General features: G+C 46.3%; 1 protein-coding gene across 13 annotated transcripts in view; it reads right to left on the reverse strand.

Moving 5' to 3' along the window:
- The window catches only part of aak1b (AP2 associated kinase 1b), a 126077-nt gene that overhangs the window by 80592 nt on the left and 22815 nt on the right, over positions 1-22670 (reverse strand). For all 13 annotated transcript variants that reach the window (XM_080217246.1, XM_080217239.1, XM_080217242.1 and 10 more), the window contains exons 2-5: positions 18483-18601; positions 17524-17632; positions 9280-9422; positions 5968-6089 (exon numbers count right to left, since the gene is read on the reverse strand). In XM_080217246.1, the coding sequence (XP_080073372.1) occupies positions 5968-6089; positions 9280-9422; positions 17524-17632; positions 18483-18601 (493 nt within the window). The remainder of the gene's footprint in view (positions 1-5967; positions 6090-9279; positions 9423-17523; positions 17633-18482; positions 18602-22670) is intronic.

The following is a 22670-nucleotide window of genomic DNA, read 5'->3' on the forward strand; positions in this document are numbered from 1 at the left end:
ACAATTTCTTCCCTGCTTTGTTATGGATCATTCCTTAAACACTGCTAACAAATCCAGAGGATTTTGTTAAAACGAGTCAAAAGAGGATAGCAATAGTCCAGATCATTGCTTGCACTCTACTTTCGGGAAGCAGAGGAAAAAAAGACAGCAATATTCTCTTCCTTCTTGGAATTCCTTCCCACTGTTTCAACATCCCACCCCACCTCCTGTTCAAAGTGCAGCTTCTGCTGGAGGACAGGGCTGGAAAACAGTGTCAAAAAACATTAAAATGGAGCTTCAGAAGTGGCACTGAACCAATCCTGCGAGTCAGTCTGTCTGTGTCATGACATTATTTTGGGGTCATGACACAAACATTAAAGCAGCTCACTGCTTTTCACACACCAAAGCAGAAGCCTGCTGATTTGATAATAGCCACAAAATACAAGTCTGCTCCAATATCAGCTCCATGCGTGACACAGAAACATAGAAAGTCGAAGCAGCAGTAGGCCATTCAGCCCTTCAAGCCTGCTGCACCATTCATCATAATCATGGCTGGTCATCAAATTCAATACCCTGATCTTGTCTTCCCCCCATATTCTTTGATCCCTTTCGCCCCAAGAGCTAGATCCAATTTCTTCTTGAAATCACACATGGAAACACAGAATGATGGTGTGTGGTCAGGACACTTGTTGACACAAGCTTCACTTGTTATCAATGACATGAGATCATCTTCAGAAAGGGCAGAAAAAGCTTTTTTGATATTTCTAGCACTGTACACAATTAAAACTGAAGAAGAACTTAATTCAAGACTAACCCTGGGATTCGTAACAAAACTGGCATCAATATTCTTCAAGGATGGGGAGGAGCAAGGATAAAACACCGAACCTGACATTTTCCCAGTGAGTCTCAACACTTGACCCATCTCATATTGCTCCCAACACTTTCTGAAACACACCAAAACAACCACCACTGTTTCCTTCTACTCTTCCAACTTAATAACTTCCTTCAGGCATGACCTGACTTGCGTTCAGAAAGAAAAATTGGATAAACTCACTGCCAGGCAATTTTCATCATTTGTCAGCCATTCACACATGAAACAGATTCAACTACTACAGGTACAACAGAGCTGAGTACCATCTATGGTCAATGACTCAGTGGAGGAAGCAAACTACTTGGGACATAGGTTGGACTCCGAGCTTCAATAATCCTTCAAGTCATCTGTAGAATTATGATGTATGTGGAGAGATTGACGAGATTAGGATTGTTTTCACTGGAATTCCAATGAAGGAGAGGTGATCTCATAAAAACATCTGATAGGACTGGACAGGTAGAAGAATATTCCCAATGGCGGGGGTGTCCAGAACCAGGGGTCACAGTCAAAAGATTCAGGGTAGACCATTTGGGACGGAGGTGAGGAGACATTTCTTCACCCAGAAAGTGGTGAGCCTGTGGAATTCATTCCCACAAGAAGTGGTTGATGCCAAAACATTGAATGTATTCAAGAGGCGGCTAGATATGTTATGGGGTAAATGGGATCAAAGGTTATAAGGAGAAAGCAGGGTTAGGCCACTGAGTTGGATGATCAGCCATGACCGTAATGAATGGCGGAGCAGGCTCAAAAGGGCCAAACGGCCTCCTCTTGCTCCTATCTTCTATGTTTCTATGAGGTGAATTAGCCATGGTAAATGCGTGTGGTTATGTGGACAGAGCGGTGAGGGGGTGGGTGCCTGGGTAAGAGACTCTTCCAGAGAATTGGTACAGACAAGATGAACCAAATGGCCTCCTTCTGTACTGGAGAGGTTCTATGGTGACATCATTTCTGGTGATCACTGGTCAACTTGGATTCGAGTGGAGATTCCATTTCACAACATATTGGAACTGTGAAATCATCTTCAGGCCTCTTATCGTCCTCACTAAAATTCAGATAAGTTAAAAACAGAAACAATATATTATTTGTATTGGGAACAATGCTCGAGATGAGTTCAAATAAAACTTTGTTTTTTTAATTGCTTCGTTGCCAAAGGGTTGCCATCCACACTATCCACACTTGGGAACAGTTCCAGCTCCTGCCTGGTGTAGTGAGCGTAGGTCAGAGACAGGTGTATTCGTGAAATGGGGCTCTCTGTCACCCAGGTGGCTGGCCACATGCAGTTCCATTTTCTTGGTCAAGATGAATGGGAGCGTTGCTTCTCAGAGTGGAGATGGTTAAAACTCAGCTTTATATCAACACAGTGACTGACCTGACATCACCAAATACATTGGATTCCTATCAGAGTTTCGGGAATCACGATATAATGGCAATGCTTCGTACCACATATCTCATCAGCTGTGGCTAAGTTGCTCACATTCTCAGTTACAAGGTTGTGGGTTCAAGTCCTGCTTCAGGTCCTGAACAAAAACAAAGGGGCTGACACGCCAGTGCAAGACTCAGGAGTGCTGCACTGTCAAAGATTCTTGTCTTCTGGACCAGACATCAAATCAGGGCCTCATTGTGGAGAAAGAAGTTCCCCATGGATTCCCCAGAGGATTTATTGGCAACTATCTCATTCTGCTCATGTCCACAACATTGCTCAGACTTTAAGGTCTCCTGCCCTTGGTTTGGAGATTGTTTGTGTGCATGCATGGGCATTTCACCGGGAGAGGAGGTGCCTGAGACTCTGTCCGGTGGCACTGATAAGCAATGGAAAGTGCCTGACCTTGAACTGACCAGCACTCTCAGGGGATCCTGAGGAAGGCCTGACACGAGTAAAATGCCTCATGGGCACCATGTTCTGATGGGCCGTCCCCAAGGAGACAATGTGGGGCTCCTGTCCCAGTGCTTCAACCAGGTGGGGCAAGACCCAAGTTACCAAAATGAAGTTCGCACTATTTTCTCTGAGCCTTCTCTGACAAATAATTTCACTGCCATCCCTCAGCCTTCTCTTTTCTCCAGAAAAGAGCTCCAGTGTTTGCAAAATCCACCAATAATAACAAATCAGTTTGGTACCATCCTAGGGCACCTCTTCTGCATCTTCTCCAATGCCTTTTTTCCTAATGGTAAATCAGAGCTGTTTGTGACGTCTGAAGTGTGATTGATCAGAGGTTACATGCAAGTATTATCAAAATTTCAACGCTATCCCTCATGGAATCCGAGATTTGAACAAACTCGGTTTATTCTCACTGGAACAACGGAGGTTGAGCAGTCACCCTGATTGGGAGTTGCAAGATTATGAGTGATATGGACAGAGTGGATAGTCAGATGCTCTTTCCTAGGGTAGAAAAGTCAAGTACTAGGCGGGACATAGGTTTAAGGTGCATGGGGAATAGTTTAGAGGAGATGTGTGAGGCAAGTTGTTTTGCAAGAGGGTGGTGACTGTCTGGAAGGCGGTGCCCAGGGAGGTGGTGGGAGCAAGTACAATAATGGCACTTAAGAGGCAACTAGACGGATACATGAATAGGATGGGAATGGAAGGATATGGACTCGGTATCTCCGGTTTTAGTTTCATGATCGGCACAGGCTTGAAGGGCTGAAGGGCCTGTTCCTGTGCTGTACTTCTCTTTGTTTTTTTGTCTGATGCTCATTTGGAGTTTCAATACTATGACTCTGGTGGATGATGTGGTCATCACTGGCAAAGCCCATCCCCAAGTCCCCTTGAGAAGGCAAGGGAGTCGCCTTCTCGAACCTTCGCAGTGCATCTGGCGCAGTTTCAACCCAGTGTCTGTTTTTGTGTTCCTCACCGCCCCCCCACCTCTGTGACGCACTTCATCACTGAGGTCTGTAACAAAAGCAATTCCAGGTACACAGTCGCTCAGTGAATTCCGTGGTATAAAGTGAATGCCAATGGGCTGGAAAACCCGATGTGAACTTTCCGCTCATCAGCCGAACTCTCCAAGGGTGTCAGTCCAGCTTTGCGGCAAATGAAATCTCACTGCTGTCCAAGAGAAATGGCCCATGTCGAGAACTTGATTTTTTTGAAGAAAACAAAACGATTACTGCACCAAGATCTTGTTCAAAACCATTTCTGCAACTCCTGTGGACATTGTGTTGCAGCGTTGGGTCCTGAAACTGCATTCATAAACAGCAATCCATCATGGAAAAATCCTGGCAGCGCTGACTTCTCAAAACATTTTGGTACAAGTGGGAATACCTCCATATTACAGTTCTCTCCCGATTATTTTCAGCCACTGAGTTTTACCAGAATGGGAGGTGAATAGAAGGCCACAGAGATGCCAGAAGACCGAGTCAGGTGAAGTTCCAGCCCATTGTATCCATCATGTAGTAATTTCATGCTGATTCATTGTAAAACATGGATCATCATCAGGATTGATTTTTCGCTCAGAGTGAAGCCATTCAGCTTTCAGCTGTAGGCATTGTGATGGGATCTCTCATATTTAGCTCCAGTTTTATAATTCTTGGCTGCAACATTTCGTCAGAAGCACAATGACATCCTTTGAAGCAGGGACAATTCCTGAGGTATTGATGCTGTCTGCAAGATACCTCGAGCACAGGGCATCGTGTTCCTCGTCTTGCAACCGCTGAACAGCTCCTTTCGTTGCGATGGAAAGACTCTTATCACAAAGGGAGCCTTGGGGATTAGAAGGTTGCAACTCTTGTCAGAAAGGAGATTACGCTCAGTTACATAAACAGCTAGAAATGCTCAAATCAGTCACTGTGGGTGGAAAAAGGCTGAGTGACAATCTGATTGGAAATCTATTTTATAACTCAAAATGTTACCCTACCTTCCATAGGTGGAACAACAGCTCGTTCCTTTTCACAGAAACATGGACAGTGGAGTGGCACAGTGGGTTAACACAGTTGCATCACAGTGCCAGGGATCCAGTTCAATTCCCAGCTTGGGTCACTGTCTGTGCGGAGTTTTGCACATTCTCCCCGTGTCTGCGTGGGTTTCTTCCAGGTGCTCCGGTTTCTTCCCACACTCCAAAGATGGGCGGGTTAAGTGGATTGGCCACACTAAATTGCCCTTAAACGTCCAAAGATGTGTAGGTTAGGGGGATTAGCGGGTTAAATGCGTGGGGTTACGGGGATAGGGCGGGGGTAAGATGGTCTATCGGAGAGTCAGCGCAGACTCACTGGGACGAATGGCCTCCTTCTGCATGTTGGGGTTCTGATGAAAAAGCTACTCTGAGCATTTGGCTGACTGCCTTATGTACAGCTGAACTGCAGTTGAGCAAAGAAGGTGGTCAGTTCGTTTCCTGCTTCACGAAACGGCTTTGCGAATCCAGCAGGATCATCTATCAGCTGGACAAGATAATAGTCCCAACTTGGCAAAAGCAGCAGATTCTGGAAATACTCAGCAACATCCAAGAAGGCAGAGTCAATGCTCCAGGCCAATCAGTTGTGGAAAAATGTCGGGGCCTGCAATGTTAACTGTTTTTCTCTCTCTCCACAAATGCTGCCAGATCCGCTGATTATTCCCACGATTTTCTGTTTTCAGTTTCAGATTGGCAGCATTGTGTTTTAAGACTGTGTCAAGTTCCTTTCTCTGAAAGTCCAGAAACTAAGAGGCTTATTAAATCCAACTTGAGAAACTTATCCTGATGGGGCAGCACAGTGGCCCAGTGGTTAGCATTGCTGCCTCACAGTGCCAGGGGCCCGGGTTCGATTCCCGGCTGGGGTCACTGTCTGTGCAGAGTCTGCACAGTCTCTGTATGGGTTTCCTCCTGGTGCTCCAGTTTCCTCCCACATTCTGAAAGATGTGCTGGTTAGGTGCGTTGGCTGTGCCAAATTCTCCCTCAGCGTACCCGAACGGGCGCCAGAGTGTGGCGACTAGGAGATTTTCACAGTGACTTCAATGCAGTGTTAATGTAAGCCTACTTGTGACACTAATACATAAACTTTAACATGATGGGAATCAGGGCTCAATTTGTCAGTTAAACTTCCAGTGTCATTATCACATCTGCCACATGACAGCAGCTAATTTTTGCTAAGCTCCCCCACCACTTAGGTACTTAATTCTTGAGGAACATGAAAAAAATACAGACACTTACTTTTTAATTTCGTCTTCAACTGCATTGACTCCTTCGAGCTGAGGGTTCTGGAATTTATTGGTTGCACTGCCAAAATCACAGAGGACATAATGTCCTTTATCATGAAGCAGTATATTCTCAACCTGAAGAGGAAGATTACAAACACTGAGTAAACAGAACCATTGAGCTGTGTGTCCTCAATCCGCCACAAGCAAACAGCACAGATTTTTAAATGCACAATTCCCTGGCAGAACCCTGACATGATATATTTAGTACAGCAAAATCAAATAAATCCTGATCTTTTCCTTTCTTTAAGCAGCTCATCACTCTCGCTGACTCAGTTTCAGGAGTGGCTGCCAGTGGGAATACTCTTTTACGCAGGGCATCACACCACTGTACCGTATAAAACTTTAGTTGGGCCACAATTGGAGTACTGCATGCAGTTCTGGTCAGAATCATATAATCCCGACAGAAGGAGGCCATTTGGTCCATAGATTCTGCACCAACCACAATCCCACCCAGGCCCTATTCCCGTAACCCGCTGTACTTACTCTGCTAATCATCCTGACACAAGGGTTAATTTAGCACGGCCAATCAACCTAACTCACACATCTTTGGACTGCGGGAGGAGACCGAAGCACCCTAAGGGAACCCACGCAGACACAGGGAGAATGGGCAAACTCTGCAGAGACAGTGATCCGAGGCCAGAATTGAGTCTGGGTCCCTGGTGCTGTGAGGCAGCAGTGCTAATCACTGTGTCACTGTACTGCCTGTACCAGAAGGACATGGATGCTTTGGAGAGAGTGCAAAGAAGGTTTATCAGGATGTTGCCTACACTGGAGGATTTGAGCTATGAGGAGAGGATGGATGAACTCAGATTGCTTTCACTGGAAAGACAGAGGCTGAGGGATGACCCGATCGTGGTCTACAAAATTGTGAGGGGTATAGACAGGGTGGATAGTCAGAGGCTTTATCTCAGGGTGGAAAGGTCAACTACAGGAGGGCACAGGTTCAAGAGGGGCAAGGTTTAGGGGAGACGTGCAGGGAAAGTTTTTCACACTGAGGGTGCTGAGTCCCTGGAACGCACTGCCAGAGGAGATGACGGAAGCAGGCACATGAGCAATGTTCAAGGGGCATCTTGATAGACACATGAACAGGAGGCAAACTGAGGGATAAAAACCGTGTATGGGCAATAAAAAGTGGGTCCAAATTTGGATTAGGAATTGGTACAGGCTTGGTGGGCCGAAGGGCCTGTTCCTGTGCTGTGTCTTTGATCACACACAAGCTGTCCCATTAAATGAATGTCTTGCCTTATAAGGAAAGGTTAGACAGGCTATGCTTATAACTGCTGGAGTTTAGAAGAGCAAGATGTGACTTGGATGATACATACAAGATCCTGAGAGCCTTGACAGGGAGGATGTAGGAAGGAAGATTCCCCTTGTGGAAGAATCTAGAAACAGTGGTCACGACCTTAAAATAAGGGGTGACACATTTAAGACAGAGACGAGGAGAAAATTTTTCTCTTAAAATGCCATGAGTCTCTGGAACTCTGTTCCTCAAAAGTCAGTCGAAGCAGAGTCTTTGAATATTTTTAAGGCAGAGCTCAATAGATTTGTGGTAAAGATAAGGCCAGTGGAGAGTAGGTGGAAATGTGGGGTTGAGGTTACAATCAGATCAGCCACGATCTTATTGACTCGCGGGCTCAATGGCCTACTCATGCTCACTGAGCAGTAATCAGGAACAAGAAAAACCCTTGGTTGGTTTAATTACTGAATCCAGGACAGCAGAGACAAATTACAGCCCTCTGCTGGCATCAGCTAACAGCCTATACATCAGTGAGATACTCATGGACAGCAAGGTGGCAAGCACTGCTGCCCCTCACAGCACCAGAGTTCAATTTCGGTCTTGGATATCTGTCTCTGTGCAGTTTGCATGTTCTCCCTGTGTCTGCGTGAGATTCCTCCAAGTGCTCCGGTTTCCTCCCACACTCCAACGATGGTGGATTGGCCATGCTAAATTGTCCCTTAGTGCCCAAAGATGTGTAGGTTAGGGGAATTGGAGGGGTAAATACATGCAGTTATGGGAATCATGCCTGGTTAAGATGCCCCCTCGGAGAGTTGTTGCTGACTTGATGGGCTGAATGGCCTCCTTCTGCACTGTCGGGGTTCTATGGATTCTACTAAACCTTACTGATCTGAATCTCTCAGGCTTGCAGTCGCCACCACCCTCTGCAACTGAGATACCAGAGAAGCCAGTAAAGTCAGGCAGTTTTGCAAAACAAATGACCACAAATAATTACTGCAGAATAATTACAGCTGTAAAAACATGCTCTGATGTGTGATGTGGCAGGATACTGCTTTGTACACATAATTTACCAAGCGACAGGAAGAATAAGGTTCCACATAGCAAGGCATTGCTTTGGACTCATGATTTATCACACTGGATAGAAAGAAAGACATAGACCTTCATCTTCTGGGTTGTCACCTGCTCATGGTTCAATACACTGGGGCAACATGGGGAAAGATAAGGGATGGAGGGGGAAGCACTGTTGTGTTGTCAGATAAGACACTGCTCCAGACGCTTTCTGTCGACAAGGGTGGGAGGGGGATCCAAATACATGTAGGACGGGACCTTGCTTTGTGTGTACAACTCACTAATTGTGGGAAAAGGGCATTGGGAGGAGATTCCTGGCAGAACAATGCTTTGTGGCCACAATTCACACATGGGTGAGTGGTCAAGTATCACACAGCACCATGTACAGAAGCACAAGGTTTCTGACACTTTGCCAAATGCACAAAAGCATCAGGAAGTTTCACCCATTAAAGATGGTGCAATCAGACCAAGTGTCCTCTCTGTTTGAGAGTTTTGTGAGGCAGCACAGTGGTTAGCATTGCTGCCTCACAGCACCAGGTACTCAGGTCCGATTCCCAGTGTGGGTCTCTGTCTGTGTGGAGTTTACACGTTCTCCCTGCACCTGCGTGGGTTTCCTCCGGGTGTTCCGGTTTCCTCCCACAGTCCAAAAGTTGTGCTGGTTAGGTGCAGTGGCCATACTAAATTCTCCCTCAGTGTACCCCAACAGATGCCGGAGTGCGGCAACTAGGGGATTTTCACAGTAACTTCATTGCAGTGTTAATGTCAGCTTACTTGTGGCACTAAAAAATAAACTTTAAACTTGGTATGCTGGAGATGAGGACACGTTTTACCAAGTGTTGAGTCAACCGGACTCACTCTCGCGGCCTTCCCTTCAGACAGGTAGAGGACAGGGAAGGAAAATAACTTTTAAACTGCAGTTTTCTTTGGACTATTGGGTTTCCATAGACAAGTTTCAATCACCTTCAAATCCCGGTGGATGATGGGTGTTTTGCACTGGTGCAACCTTGCGACTGCTTCACACGTGTCACAGAATATCTGCAATACTTCATTCTCAGTGAAGCCGGTCTGCAATCGTTGGTTCATCAGGTTCACCACTTGGCCTCCTGCGACAAGACAGAAAAAGGAAGCAAGAGTTAATTAAAGCCCAACATACATACACACACACACACACACACACACACACACACACACACACACAATCATAGAATCTCCACAATGCAGAAGGAGGCCATTCGGCCCACTGAGTCTGCATTGACCACAATCCCACCCCGGCCCCACTTCCGTAAACCCTCACATTTACGCTGCTAATCCCCCTGACACTCGGGTCAATTTAGCATGGCTAATCAACCGAACCTGCACATTTTAACTGCAGCCCTCGGAGGAAACCCACACATACATGGGGGAAAACGTGTAAACTCCACACAGACAGTGTCCCAAGCTGGGAATCGAAACCGGGTTCCTGGTGCTGTGAGGCAGCAGTGCTAACCATTGTGCCATTCTTAACAAATATAGCACACTCACATGCACCCAACTCAGCTGAAGTAAAAGCTCCTTAACTTTGAAAGGGACCATTGTGAGGGGGTCCCCAAGATGCCAATCAATGGAGAAAAGATAAATATGAAGCATGTTTTCAGCATAAGCTGCGACAGTATGACAAATGGGCAGAACGCTTCAACCTGTGAGCTGGTAAGTAGGTCAGAGTTCTCAGAAAATTCACTGACCTAATAACTGGAAAGTGCTTGAACAGATATGGATGAACTATGCTGTGGTGGATGGTCTTCACTATCTGTGTACTGCACACAGCTAACAGGATGGCCCATTTTGAAAGGGCTGAACTTAAAGGAGGTGGGGCTTGACAGGGAAAGGAGACAGAGTTAAAATTTCCCTGTTTGTCCACATCCACTTCACTGCCTGAGCCAGACCATTGGAATGTGAGGGAAATGTCCAACAGACAGCTTCCACACAAGTTAAACAAGTAATCCAGAGTAGACTTGGGGATTGATCTGTTCCCCAAGTTCTTCTTTTGTGCTGCAGCATCAGTTAAGCAGGAAAGCCAACTCCACCAACCTTCAGCTGTCCAGTGGATTGGATACGATATTCCACATTCAGTGTGAGTGACTCATGTCATTGTTTCAAGGTTCTCATTGCTCCCCAAAGATGTCATCGTAGAATTCAGCTCCTCCTTCAGATTGTTCGTATGACAGAGTCTATAGTACAAATGGAGGCCATTTGGCCTATCAAGGCTGCACTGACCACAATCCAACCCAGGCTCTATCCCCATAACTCCATGTATTTGCCCTCACTACTCTCCCTGACACTCTCGGGCAATCCATACGTCTTTGGACTGTGGGAGGAAACAGGAGCACCCGGATGAAACCCACACAGACAGGGGGAGAATGTGCAAACTCCATACAGAGACCCAAGGTGGGAATCAAACCTTGGTCCCTGGCGCTATGAGACAGCAATGCTAACCACTGTGCCGCTCTGCTGCCCATGGAAGCTAACAGCAAGAGGAGCCAACCTCTGAAAATTTGCCGGTTTGGGTTCAAAACCTGCTAATGTGACCACGATAGTCATGCAATAAGGACAAAAGGGGCAGCAAACAAATGGAACCTGGCTGAAATCTTAACCAGTTGTGCAGCTTTGAGCTCAGATGAATACCACGTGGAAAGCAATTTCACAGATCATAGGAGCTTTGGAATTCAGTTAAGACACAGCAAACTTCATTCTGCCATTAAATAATGGGCTTGGAGATCACACCAAAGACGATACTGCCACGAGTTAAATAGTTGGACGGAGCTCTGGTTCCTGTCCTCAAAGTGGTGCACACAGACAGTTTGAGCAAATATGAGCATCAACTCCAAATGCCATCAACCAATTCCCCTTAAAGTGGCAATGGACTGAAGGGTGTGGAAAAAAAGTTTGTGTCTTTCAGGCAGATATTTGGAGAGTGAATCATTTCTCGGCTCGCCCATTTGTTTGGTCACTTTGCAATAACTTCACTGAGAACATAAAAGCAAAGAGTGAATACTTTTATTGTTACCAAAGAAAGGGTTAAAAAACCCACAGCTTGAACATCCTTGAAGTCGTAGCTGAGATATGGAAGAAAATGCTGCCATTCTCACCACCTCACCCATCCTTTCCCATTGGCAAAGCCAGGCAAGCTGTTATTGTACTCAGAACAGGTGAATGAGTAAGGCAAGTCTCCCGAGTATAATGAAAGCAAAATAGCGCAGATGCTGGAAATTGGAGATAAGACAAGAACTGGCTACAAATCCTTGGCAGGCAGGTGTGGCAGCAGCTGGAATGCGATGGCCCAGTGGTATTATTGCTAGACTATTAATCCGAAAGCTCAGCTAATGTTCTGGGGAATTGGACTCGAATCCTGCTATGGCAGATGGTGAAATTTGAATTCAATTAAAAAAAAAATCAGGAATTAAGAATCCACCGATGACCACGAAACCATTGTCGATTCTCAGAAAAACCCATTTGGTTCACTAATGTCCTTGAGGAAGGGAAATCTGCCGTCGTTACCCGGTCTGGCCTACATGTGACTCCGGAGCCACAGCAATGTGATTGACTCTCAAACGCTCTTGGCAACTCGAGTTGGGCAATAAATGCTGGCCCAGCCAGCAGCGCCCATGTCCCGCAAATGGATAAGAAAAAAATTGTGGAAAGAGGACAAGTTCACATTTCGAGTCGAATAGGATTCTTCCTCAGAAACGAAATGTGGAAATGTGACGGCTTTCTGCTGTTTAAAGGGGTGACGGGAGGAACAGTGAAAGGGAAAGTTTTAGGATGGGGTGGAGAGCAGGGAAGGTTAAATTGCAAAGGTGTCATGGAACAAAATGAAAAGGCAGTGGTAACCATGATAAACAAAGCAGCTGGTCAGAGTGAATAGCTGAACAATGAGCAGCTCTGACCCAAAGCAGATACGATAGCAACTTTTAAGGGGCGTCTGGACAAGTACATATCGGATGGGAATGGAGGGATATGGTCCCCGGAAGGGTTGGGAGTTTTAGTTCAGTCAGGCAGCATGGTCGGCGCAGGTTTGGAGGGGCCAAAGGGCCTGTTCCAGTGATGTAATGTTCTATGTTCAAGGGAAAAACATGACTGACAAGGGTAAGAATAGCACAGGACAAAAACAAACAGATTAAAATGGGGGACAAAGTTCATGATCTGAAACTATTCAACACAATGTCGAGCACTGAAGGCTGTACAGCTGCTGTTTATAGAATTAGAGAATCCTGCAGTACAGAAGGAGGCCATTCCGTCTATCGAGTCTGTACCAGTCACCATCCCACCCAGTGACCCTCATTTACCTTGCCAATCCCCCCTGATAACAGGGTAAATTTAGCAATTCCAATCAACCTAACCCGCAATCAACCTAAGACAGGAGGCGGAGGAACAGGAGTGTGGGAGGAAACCGTAGCACCCGGAGGAAACACAGGCATATACGGGGAGAATGTGCAAACTCCACACAGACAGTGACCTGAGGCTGGAATTGAATCCGGTTCATGGTGCTGTGAGGCAGCAGCGCTAACCACTGTGCCACTGTGATACCCTCATCACTTGCTTAGGCTAGCACTGAGCTGCACTGAAACAGCGCAGCAAGGCTGAGGACTGAAGACAAGAGCCTCACAGCAAGCTGGTGTACTGAAATGGCAAGCGACTGGGAGGCTGCGATCATGTTTGTGGCCTGAACAGACATGTTCCGCAAGGCGCTTCCAGCATTGCACGAGGACGACAACTTACAGCCAAGTGGAATGACTCAAGACAGGAGCTTAACAAGAGAGCGATGACATTAGCTTGGGAGGGGCATTTGGATGAGTGACCCAAAGATATAGGTTAAAAGGAGTAACTTTGATGAGGAGGGAGAGGTTTAAGATGAAGTTTTGAGACATAGACTCCAGAGCTTAGAGCTGAAGCATGGCTGCCAATGACAGGAAAAGAAAATGTGGCTGAATAAGACAGGAGGCGGTGGCATTGTGGTATTGTCACTGGGTGAGTCCAGGGTAAAGCTCTGGGCTCGCTGGTTCAAATCCTGTCACCACAGATAGTGAAATTCGAATTCAATGAAAATCTGGATTTAAAAAGTCTTATGATGATCACATAACCATGGTTGACTGTCATTAGTGAATCAGGTGGGATCTTTTTAATATCCTCTCGGGAACTAAGTCTGCCAGCCTTATCTGGTCTGGGCTGCACATGACTCCAGATCCACAGCAATGTGGTTGATTCTCAACTGCCCCCTGAAGTGGGTGAGCAAGACAAGGCAAATGGGGATGGGCAACTAATATTGGCTTAGCTCACGATGCCCACATCTCATGAACAAATTAAAAAAAAAGCTAAATCCAGGATCGTGGTAATGCCCATCATTCTCTAAAATTTGAGCTCCCAAATTCAACCACTTGCTCTGGTTGATATGCCTCATCACAGGTGCTCTCATGCAAGTACTAGCAATGCAGCATTCATGAAGATATTGGAACAAGTCCCTCTCCTCTCTCCTCTGTCAGCATAATAGATCAACTCAAGGCAAGTGGTGAGGAAGAACAAATAAAAAAAACAAACAGATTTTCCCCTTTCAGCATCGCTAGGAAACATTAACGCAGTAACTTGTGGTGTTGAGGACCGCAAAAACAGAATCGGATGGCAGGAACATTCAGCTGTAGCCATGGAAACCTGCAAACACCATCCACAGCTCTAAAGGAAGCTCGAGTATAACAAATGAGATAATAGCAACCATAACTTTGCACCCAGTCATTCACCCAGGGTTGGGGAATAACTAATTGCAATCTAAGTGCGTGCCAAGGCAATGGAGGAAGGCAATTTGCATCATTAAAACCTGGGCGGGTTGCCCAAACCTGCTCTCCATCAGCGAGTGGCACAGCAGAGTGGCCATTACTGTGAAAAAGTGCAGAATTCCGGGCTCAGCTTGGGAACATCCATTATTCATCTGCACAAGCGCTTTCGCCAACATTGTTCCCAAGTTTTCCTGTGCACGCAAGACTTTGGAGGGGTTCTGAGACCAAATGGAAAACTATCTTGGTTCTCATCATCAGAGAATCTCTATGGCCAGTGCAGAAAAAGGCCATTCGGCACTGAGTCTGCACCAACCACAATCCCACCCTGGCCCAATGTCCATAACCCCATGCATTTACCCTGCTAATCTCCCTGACACTAAGGGACAATTCACCATGGCCAATCTATCTAACCCGCACATCTTTGGACTGTGGGAGGGAGCAGGAGCACCCGGAGGAAACTCACGTAGACACAGGGAGAATGTGCAAACTCCACACAGACAGCCAAGCCAGCAGTCGAACCTGGGTCCCTGGCACTGTGAGGCAGCAGTGCTAATCATTGTGTCACCTATACTTTTGGCTCCCAGTCAGGCAACATCTTGACATTGTCATCCTTGTTTCCACATCTCTCCAAGACTCTGCCCCTCCATAGCTCTGCAATAACCTTCCAGCACACCTGCGCTCCTCTAACTCCAGTCTTTTGTGTGCAGCCAATGACAAGGGCTGCATCATTTGTGGCCATGCCTTCAGCTGCCTGTGCCGCAAGCTCTGGAATTCTCTGCTCCGCCTCTCTATCTCTCTTCCCCTCCCCCCACCCGCCGAAAGATGTTTTTGAAGACCAGAGTTTTTGGCCAGCTGATGTAATATCTCCTTCTGTGGCTCAGTGTTATTTCTTCTTTTATCACGCTGCTGCAGAATGCCTTCGGACATTTCATTACAGTAAAGGCACAGGATAATTCACAGTGCTTTGGGTTCAAAGTACATGGGATGTTTCCTCTGCAAGCAAATGTGTGTGTTTGGGTGTGGGTGGGGGGGTTAAAGAAAAATCAAGGCCAAAATCTTTTGAAGCTAAATCATGAATATTTCTGTGCAAATCTCATATCCTTCCCTGGTCATGATTGAATGCAGGTTTATTTTTCACTTGCAAGAAATCTGACAAGCAAAATGTTTCCAAATTTAAACGAAAATTCCTTTCCGCAGGAGCCATTCCATTAATGTCAGGGATAGATTCAGCCTGCTGATGGGTCCAGCAGATGAAAGCAACGGTGACCATGAAACTATTACCAACTGGCTTATCACAGAATCCCTACAGTGCAGAAGGAGGCCATTCAGCCCATCGAGTCTGCACCAACAACAATCCTACACAGGCCCCATCCCCCCAGCCCCCTGCTCGCCCCCCTGACACTATGGAGCAATTTACCATGGCCGATGAACCTAATCCACACATCTTTGGACTGTGGGAGGAAACCGGGGCACCCAGAAGAAACCCACACAGACACGGGGAGAATGTGCAAACTGCACACAGACAGTTACCCAAGGCTGGATTTGAACCTGGGACCCTGGCGCTGTGAGGCAGCAGTGCTAACCGCCCATTATAGAAACTTACCTGGTTCACTAATACCCGACAGGGAAGGAAATCTGCCATCCTTACCAGGTCTGGCCTGCATGTGATTCCAGACCCACAGGGGAGGCAGTAGCCTCGTGGTATTATGGTTGGACTAGTAATCCAGAGACTCAAGCGAATGCCCTGGGGACCTGGGTTCAATTTCCAGCATGGCAGATGAAATAAATAAAAACCTGGAATTAAAAGTCAAATGATGGCCCATTGCTGATTGCAGTCAAAACCCATCCGATTCACTGATGTCTTTTTAGTGAAGGCAATTTGCCATCCTTACCTGATCTGGCCTACATGTGACTCCTGACCCACTCATAACTGGGCAATAATGGATGGGCAATAAATGCTGGCCCAGCCAGCAATGTCCAAGTCCCATAAATGAAAAAAAGTGTTTGACTGAAATAACTGAACGAACCAATCAGTTGTAGCAGTTTGGGATGGGCAATAAATGCTGACCATGCCAGTGCCATTCCAGAAGAAAGAAAAAAGAAAAACCTGTCAAATTCAGAATAACTTTGATTTATTTGGCACTTTGAATGTGTCGGAACATCCCAATGCACTTCGCAGGAGCATTATCAAGTCAAACATGACATGGACATACATAAGGAGGTGACCAAAAGCTTGGAAAAAGTGGTAGGTTTTCAGAGCTGCTTTAAAGGAGGCAAATTCAACACAAACCATGAGGCTGTGTTCCAAGAACAGAGAACAATACAGCACAGGAACAGGCCTTTCGGTCCACCAAGCCTGCACCGATCGCGTAGTCCGATCTCGGCTAATTTCCTGTATCCCTCCTTACTCCAAGGCCTGTTCATGTGTCTAAGTCTTAAATGTCACTCATGTAACTGCCTCAACCACCTCACTTGGCAGTGCATTCCAGGCCCCCACCATCCTCTGTGTAAAAAACTTCCCCCGTTCGTCTGTACTGAGCCTATACCCCCCTATCTTGAACTTGTGCCCCCTTGAAATTGTCATTTCTGACCTGGGAGAAAGCTTCCAACTGCTCACTTCATCAATGTCCCTCATAATTTTATAAGCTTCTATCAGGTCACTCCTCAGCCTCTGTTTTTCCTAGCTTATTCAATCTCTCCTCACAGCTTATACCCTCCATACCAGGCAAAATTCTGGTAAAACCTTTTCTGTACTTCCTCCAAAGATAGCATGTTCGTCTCGTAGTGTGGCGACCAGAATTGGACACAGTATTCCAAATGTGACTTAACCACAGTTTTATACAACTGTAACATAATTTGCCAACTTTTATATTTGATGCTCCATCTGATGAAGGCAAGCATGCCATGTGCATTCTTCACCACCTTTTCCACCTTTGCTACCACTTTTAAGGATCTGTGGACCTGTACTCCCAGCTCTCTCTGTGTGTCTATGCTCCTGGTGGTTCTGCCAGTTATTTTATCACTCCCATCTGAATTGGATCCACCAAAATGCATCTACCTCAGACCAGTTCAGAATTAACCCCCCCACTGCCTGTGACCATTAGATGAAAATTTGTTCCAGCTGACTGTTTTAAAGATGAAATTAAAAAATGTTCTTGCATGTTTCATTGCTCTCATTCATTATCTGTCCTTGCAAAGCAATGGGAATAAATCCAGTCAACCCCACGAGTTTCTGAGGCTATCACATCTCAGAATGGAAGGTTTATTCCCCACTGATACATTCATGTGCAAGGAAGGAATTATAATGAAGGCTCTGACCTCGCGACAACAAATCAAGTCAGATACACAAACACATTTCACTGATGCAGATTCCATTAGGTAATGAAATAAACGCCCTCACCTCGACAAAAATCCATCAGGATCAGCACTTCCCAGACTTCTCCGGAGCCGACAGCTGTGGTACTGGAATCAATATAACCAACAATGTTCTTGTGCCCTGCCAGGTCCCTCTGGAATAAAGATGATACTTGGTCACAAGTAGGTCATTACTTGTTTTTACTGGCATCATACTGCTCTCCAAATAATCATTTGCAGAGTCATGCTCTCAGGCAAAGTTGCATTTGTGATTCTCAGCCACGCAGCAGGAGAATGATTACAACTGGCCACAATATCTCAGGACTTGGGAAGCCTGCCATCCAGCAACTGCTTTCTGGAAAGCGTGGGTGTGCGGGCTTCATTATTTCAGACACCAATAGTTTATTCATTTAACAAATGTTTTCAATTCGTTTACTTCTACTTCTCTGAAGATAAATAATGAAAGGAATGCTTGGAGAATGGCAAGGGCGAGCAAGAAAGGGCGAGCGAGAAACGGCGAGAGAGAATAAAGGGCGCGAGAATAAAGGGAGCGAGGAAAAGAGAAATGAAGAGAGAGAATGCACCAGACACATGGACTGAAACTTTCCTGTCCCAGCCGCCACAAGGAATCGTTGTGGTGGGGGGAGACCCATGATGGATTTTCTGGTTGTAGGAGTGCCGCCAGAAAATTCCATCCATGTAGTTATCTACTGTAAGAACATAAAACCTGAAGTAAGAAAAGGTTATTTGGCCCACCCAGTCCAGTCCGTCCGGCCAGAATAGGCGCTGATTTTTTTTTGCCTTTCATTTACCCTTCCAACACAACCTCAATATTTTACCATGGACTTCCCTCCCACGTCCATCAGCCTTCTCTAGAATCGCTACTGTAAGTGGTACAGAATTCTCCCCTGTCTCCTCTTGCAGACTGGGATGATATTCAGCACTTGATAGGTCAGAACTACATCCGATGTAAAGACCCAATGCCTGTAAACACTTGCCACTCACCATGATTTGGATCTCTCGCTTGCACACCTGCAGATCATGTTCATTGTTGACATACATCCTTTTCAGTGCACTTTTAACGCCATTGTGAGTCTTCACCAGGAACACAATCGCAAAACCACCTGGAAAACAAATAAACAAAAGCTTTATTCATAGAATCATCGTATCTCTACAGTGCAGGAGGCCACCCTTTAGCCCATCAATCCTGCACCAACAGCAATCCCACCCAGGCCCTATACCATAACCCCCTGACACCAAGGGTCAATTTCCCACGGCCAATCAACCTAATCTGCACATCTTTGGAGTGTGGGAGGAAACCGGACCACCTGGAGGAAACCCATCCATACTTGGGGAGAATGTGCAAATTCCACACAGACAGTGATCCGCGGCTAGAATTGAACTCTGGACCCTGGTGCTGTGAGGCAGCAGTGCTAACCACTGTGCCATCCAAATCTTTGGGCAAGTTCTCCAACATTACACGTGTTGGCAACTCCTCCAGCCAAACTTTTTTTCAACACTCACAACACGGCTGACTCCACTCACAATGTGACCTGGGAAACTATTAGGAGTAGGTTTAGCCTGACAGGGAGACTGAGACGGTCTTTTGTACCTTTCTTCCTCAAACATAAGTGACAAAAGCAGATTCAAACAGTCCTTCCCTTCTTTGGCAACTCGAATTGTCAGAATGGATCACATTCATCAGCAAGCAGCAGTGAGTGCTCCCAAAAGTAGTTTCATTGTGACTGAAGTCATTTGGGACAATTCAGAGATTCACTCATGCCAGCTGATTTCGCTTCACAGAATCAGGATGCCCAACACATGTAAGAATTCATGAAACATTTGGTGCTTTGAGCTGAAGGCACTGGCAGCAAATCATCACCCCCTGCCCCCCCGGGTGCTCTGGTTTCCTCCAACAGTCTGAAAGACATGCTGATTAGGGTGCATTGACCTGAGCAAGCTCCGGAGTGTGGAGACCAGGGGAATTTCAAAGTAACTTCATTGCATTGTTAATGTAAGCCTTACTTGTGACTAAGAAATAAACTTTAACTCTGCCAGCTCTCCACCCAAGTCAGTTTCACACTGGACGTGTGGCTCTCACCAGCACAATTGTGCATCCGAAATGGATCAGTATCAGAGAAAGAAATGGTCGGATTCTGAATTATCTGTCAAGGCTGATCACCCAGCAGCACAATGCTATGGATGCTGGAAACCCAAAGCAAATCAGAAAACACTGTTTCTCCTCACTGAATATTCCCTGAATCCACGGCTCAGGTCTTTGCCCTTTCTTCAGAACTCTACAAAAAGCTGTTGACATAACTTGGAAATATTTTGGCCATTCCTTCTCTGTCGTTGCGTCAAAATCCTGGAGCACCTTCCCTCACAGCACTGTGGGTGCATCGACACCACGTGGACTGCAGCGGTTCAAAACAGCTCACCACCACCTTCTCAAGGGATAATTGGGGATGGGCAATAAATGTTGGCCTTGTCAGTGACATCCCATGATAAGATGTTAAAAAAAAATGTGTCAATGTGTTCAAATCAGAAACCACATTTAAAATAAAGGTCTGAATTTTTGAATCAGAATGTCCAGTTCATTTCCAAGGACATTTCCTGTTACAGTTCCCGGCACTCAACACAGTCGGATTCAGATCAGACAACGCCGCAGATGCTGCTTCCAACATTAGCCTGGATCAGTGGCAGGAGCTGCACCAATGCCAAATTCAAACTGGCATAATGAGTCACAAGGGCAGCACTGACAGCAGGCAGCAATTTGTTCTGCCACATGACAGGCTGCTCTGAATAACCAGGCACTGCTCCCTGCCAGGAGCCAACAGCAGGAGCATCGCTGCAGGACAAAGGCAGCAACATACGGGGATGCTGGAACTCAGCGAGGAATGCCAATAATCTCCAACACCCAAAAGGTCACTTCAAATTCAACTTCGGAGCATTGCTTTATTCAGCTAACTTGGGATGGTGCGGCATGCTTCAAAGAGCAAAGAAAACTACAGCACAGGAACAGGCCCTTCGGCCCTCCAAGCTGCACCGACCATGCTGCCCAACTGAACCAAAAGCCCCTATCCTTTTGGGGACCATAACCCTCTATTCCCATCCTTTTCATGTATTTGTCAGTCTACCCCTTAAAAGTCACGAGCATGTCTGCTTCCACTACCTCCCCCAGCAACAAGTTCCAGACACCCACTACTCTGTGTAAAAAAATGTGCCTTGTACATCATCTTGAAAACTTGCCCCTTGCACCTTAAACCTGCGCCCCCTTGTAATTCCTTACATCTGTCCTCCAATCTCACTCAGTTGGAGAGTGTAAAACCAGGGATCAAGATCTCAGGATATCGCGTCGGCCATTGAGAAGCGAGGAGAAATAGCTTTGCCCGAGAGATTGGGAATTTTTGCCCCAGAGAGCTGTTGATGCTCAGTCCTTGAGTATGCTCAAGATCGCGACGGCTTGATTTTTGGACACAAGGGTATACGGCGGCAGAAAGCAGGACTGAGGTGGGTCAGCCCTAATGTGATTGACTGGTCGAGCAGATTCAAGGGGCTCCTGTTCTTTTGTTCATGCGTTGTTAATCTTATGTTCATGTGTTGAGCAAAATGAACAGCACACCCATGAACATTAGGAAATAGGATCGTGTTGAGCACTGGAAAATCTCTCTCTCTCTCTCTCACAGCTTCTGATTCTTCATGGACTGGTGTCGTGTGGGCCTGGGCAAACTGGGGGAGGCAATGGCCTGATGGTTTTATCGCCAGGCTGTTGATCCAGAAACTCAGCTGATGTTCTGGGGACCAGCGTTCGAATCCTACCATGGCAGATAGTGGAATCTGAACTCAATAAAAAATATCTTGAATTAAGAATCTACTGGTGACCATGAAACCATTGTCAATTGTCATAAAAACCCATCTGGTTCACTAAGGTCCTTTAGGGAAAGAAATGTGGTCTGGCCTACGTGCGAATCCAGAGCCATAGCAATGTGGTTGACTCCCAACTGTCCTCAGGTAACTGGGTGTGGGCAATAAATGCTGGCCCAGCCAGTGATGCCCATGTTCCACAAATTAATAAAAAAAGGGACACAACCTAGTCCTCAGTTTATACAACCAAACACAGTGCAATCATTCACTCAGCCAGCAGCACTAGGAAGTTATTTCTGTTTCAGATAAATCAATGTAATCAGTGACAACCAAACAACACCTATCCTGACACCAATGGTAGATCAATTAAAATCAGGGATGGATGCAAGACTAGAGTTGGAGCAAAACAGAGATGCAAGCAGCAAGAGATTGGGCTGTTGGTGTTGTGGCTAGAGGAGTTTACTAAGCTCGACATGCGCGATGCCATGGAGGGTCTGAAAAGAAGAATGATTTATTTTTAATTTGAGATGTTGCAGGACTGGGAGTCAATGGAAGTCAGTAAGCACTGGGGTGATGCGTGAACTGGATTTGATACAAGTTGAAATACAGCAGTAGTTCTGGACGAACTACAGTGTCGAAACAGTGGAAGGTCAGCTAGGAAGTCACGAGAATCGTCAAATCATAGAACCCTACAATGGAGAAAGAGGCCCTCTTGGCCCATCGAGTCCACACCAACCACAATCCCACCCACGCCCTACCCCACATCCCTACCTATTTTACCTGTTAATCCCTCTAGCCAAAGCATCTCAGGACCCACGAAGGGACAATTTTGGCATGGCCAATCAACCGAACCCACACATCTTTGGACTGTAGGAGGAAAGGAAATCTAAACACACTGTCTTGATTCACTACACTCTGCATAGTACACCTGTTTAACGACAGTGGGCCACTTTCCCACCTTGCAAATCCACTTTAATACCTTGGTGCTATGCACTCCTTTTAGTATGTTCAGTGATCACCAAGTCAGACAATCACTTCCAAAGTGGCTAATTAGAGCAGCCTCTGCTGAGGGTTATCAGTCGACAGTCTTCATTAATTGAGTCACTGACTGAGCTGCTGTTCAGGTTCCCTGCAAGGCTCCACTTGCTGCACAAGGGTCTGGGCGAGTGTGGTAACAGTGGAGGAGTGCCCATTGTTGGCGTGGCAGGTTGAAGACGGATGGCTGGGCTGTGGGATCTGTGAAGGGGAAGTGCTTTTTAATGGTGGTAGAGAAACATAGAAGATGGGAGCAGGACGAGGTCATTTGGCCTTCTAATCTGCTCTGCCATT

The sequence above is a fragment of the Carcharhinus amblyrhynchos genome, chromosome 34 (genome assembly GCF_965287045.1).
Source record: "Carcharhinus amblyrhynchos chromosome 34, sCarAmb.v2.hapA, whole genome shotgun sequence".
NCBI classification, from domain to species: Eukaryota; Metazoa; Chordata; class Chondrichthyes; order Carcharhiniformes; family Carcharhinidae; genus Carcharhinus; species Carcharhinus amblyrhynchos.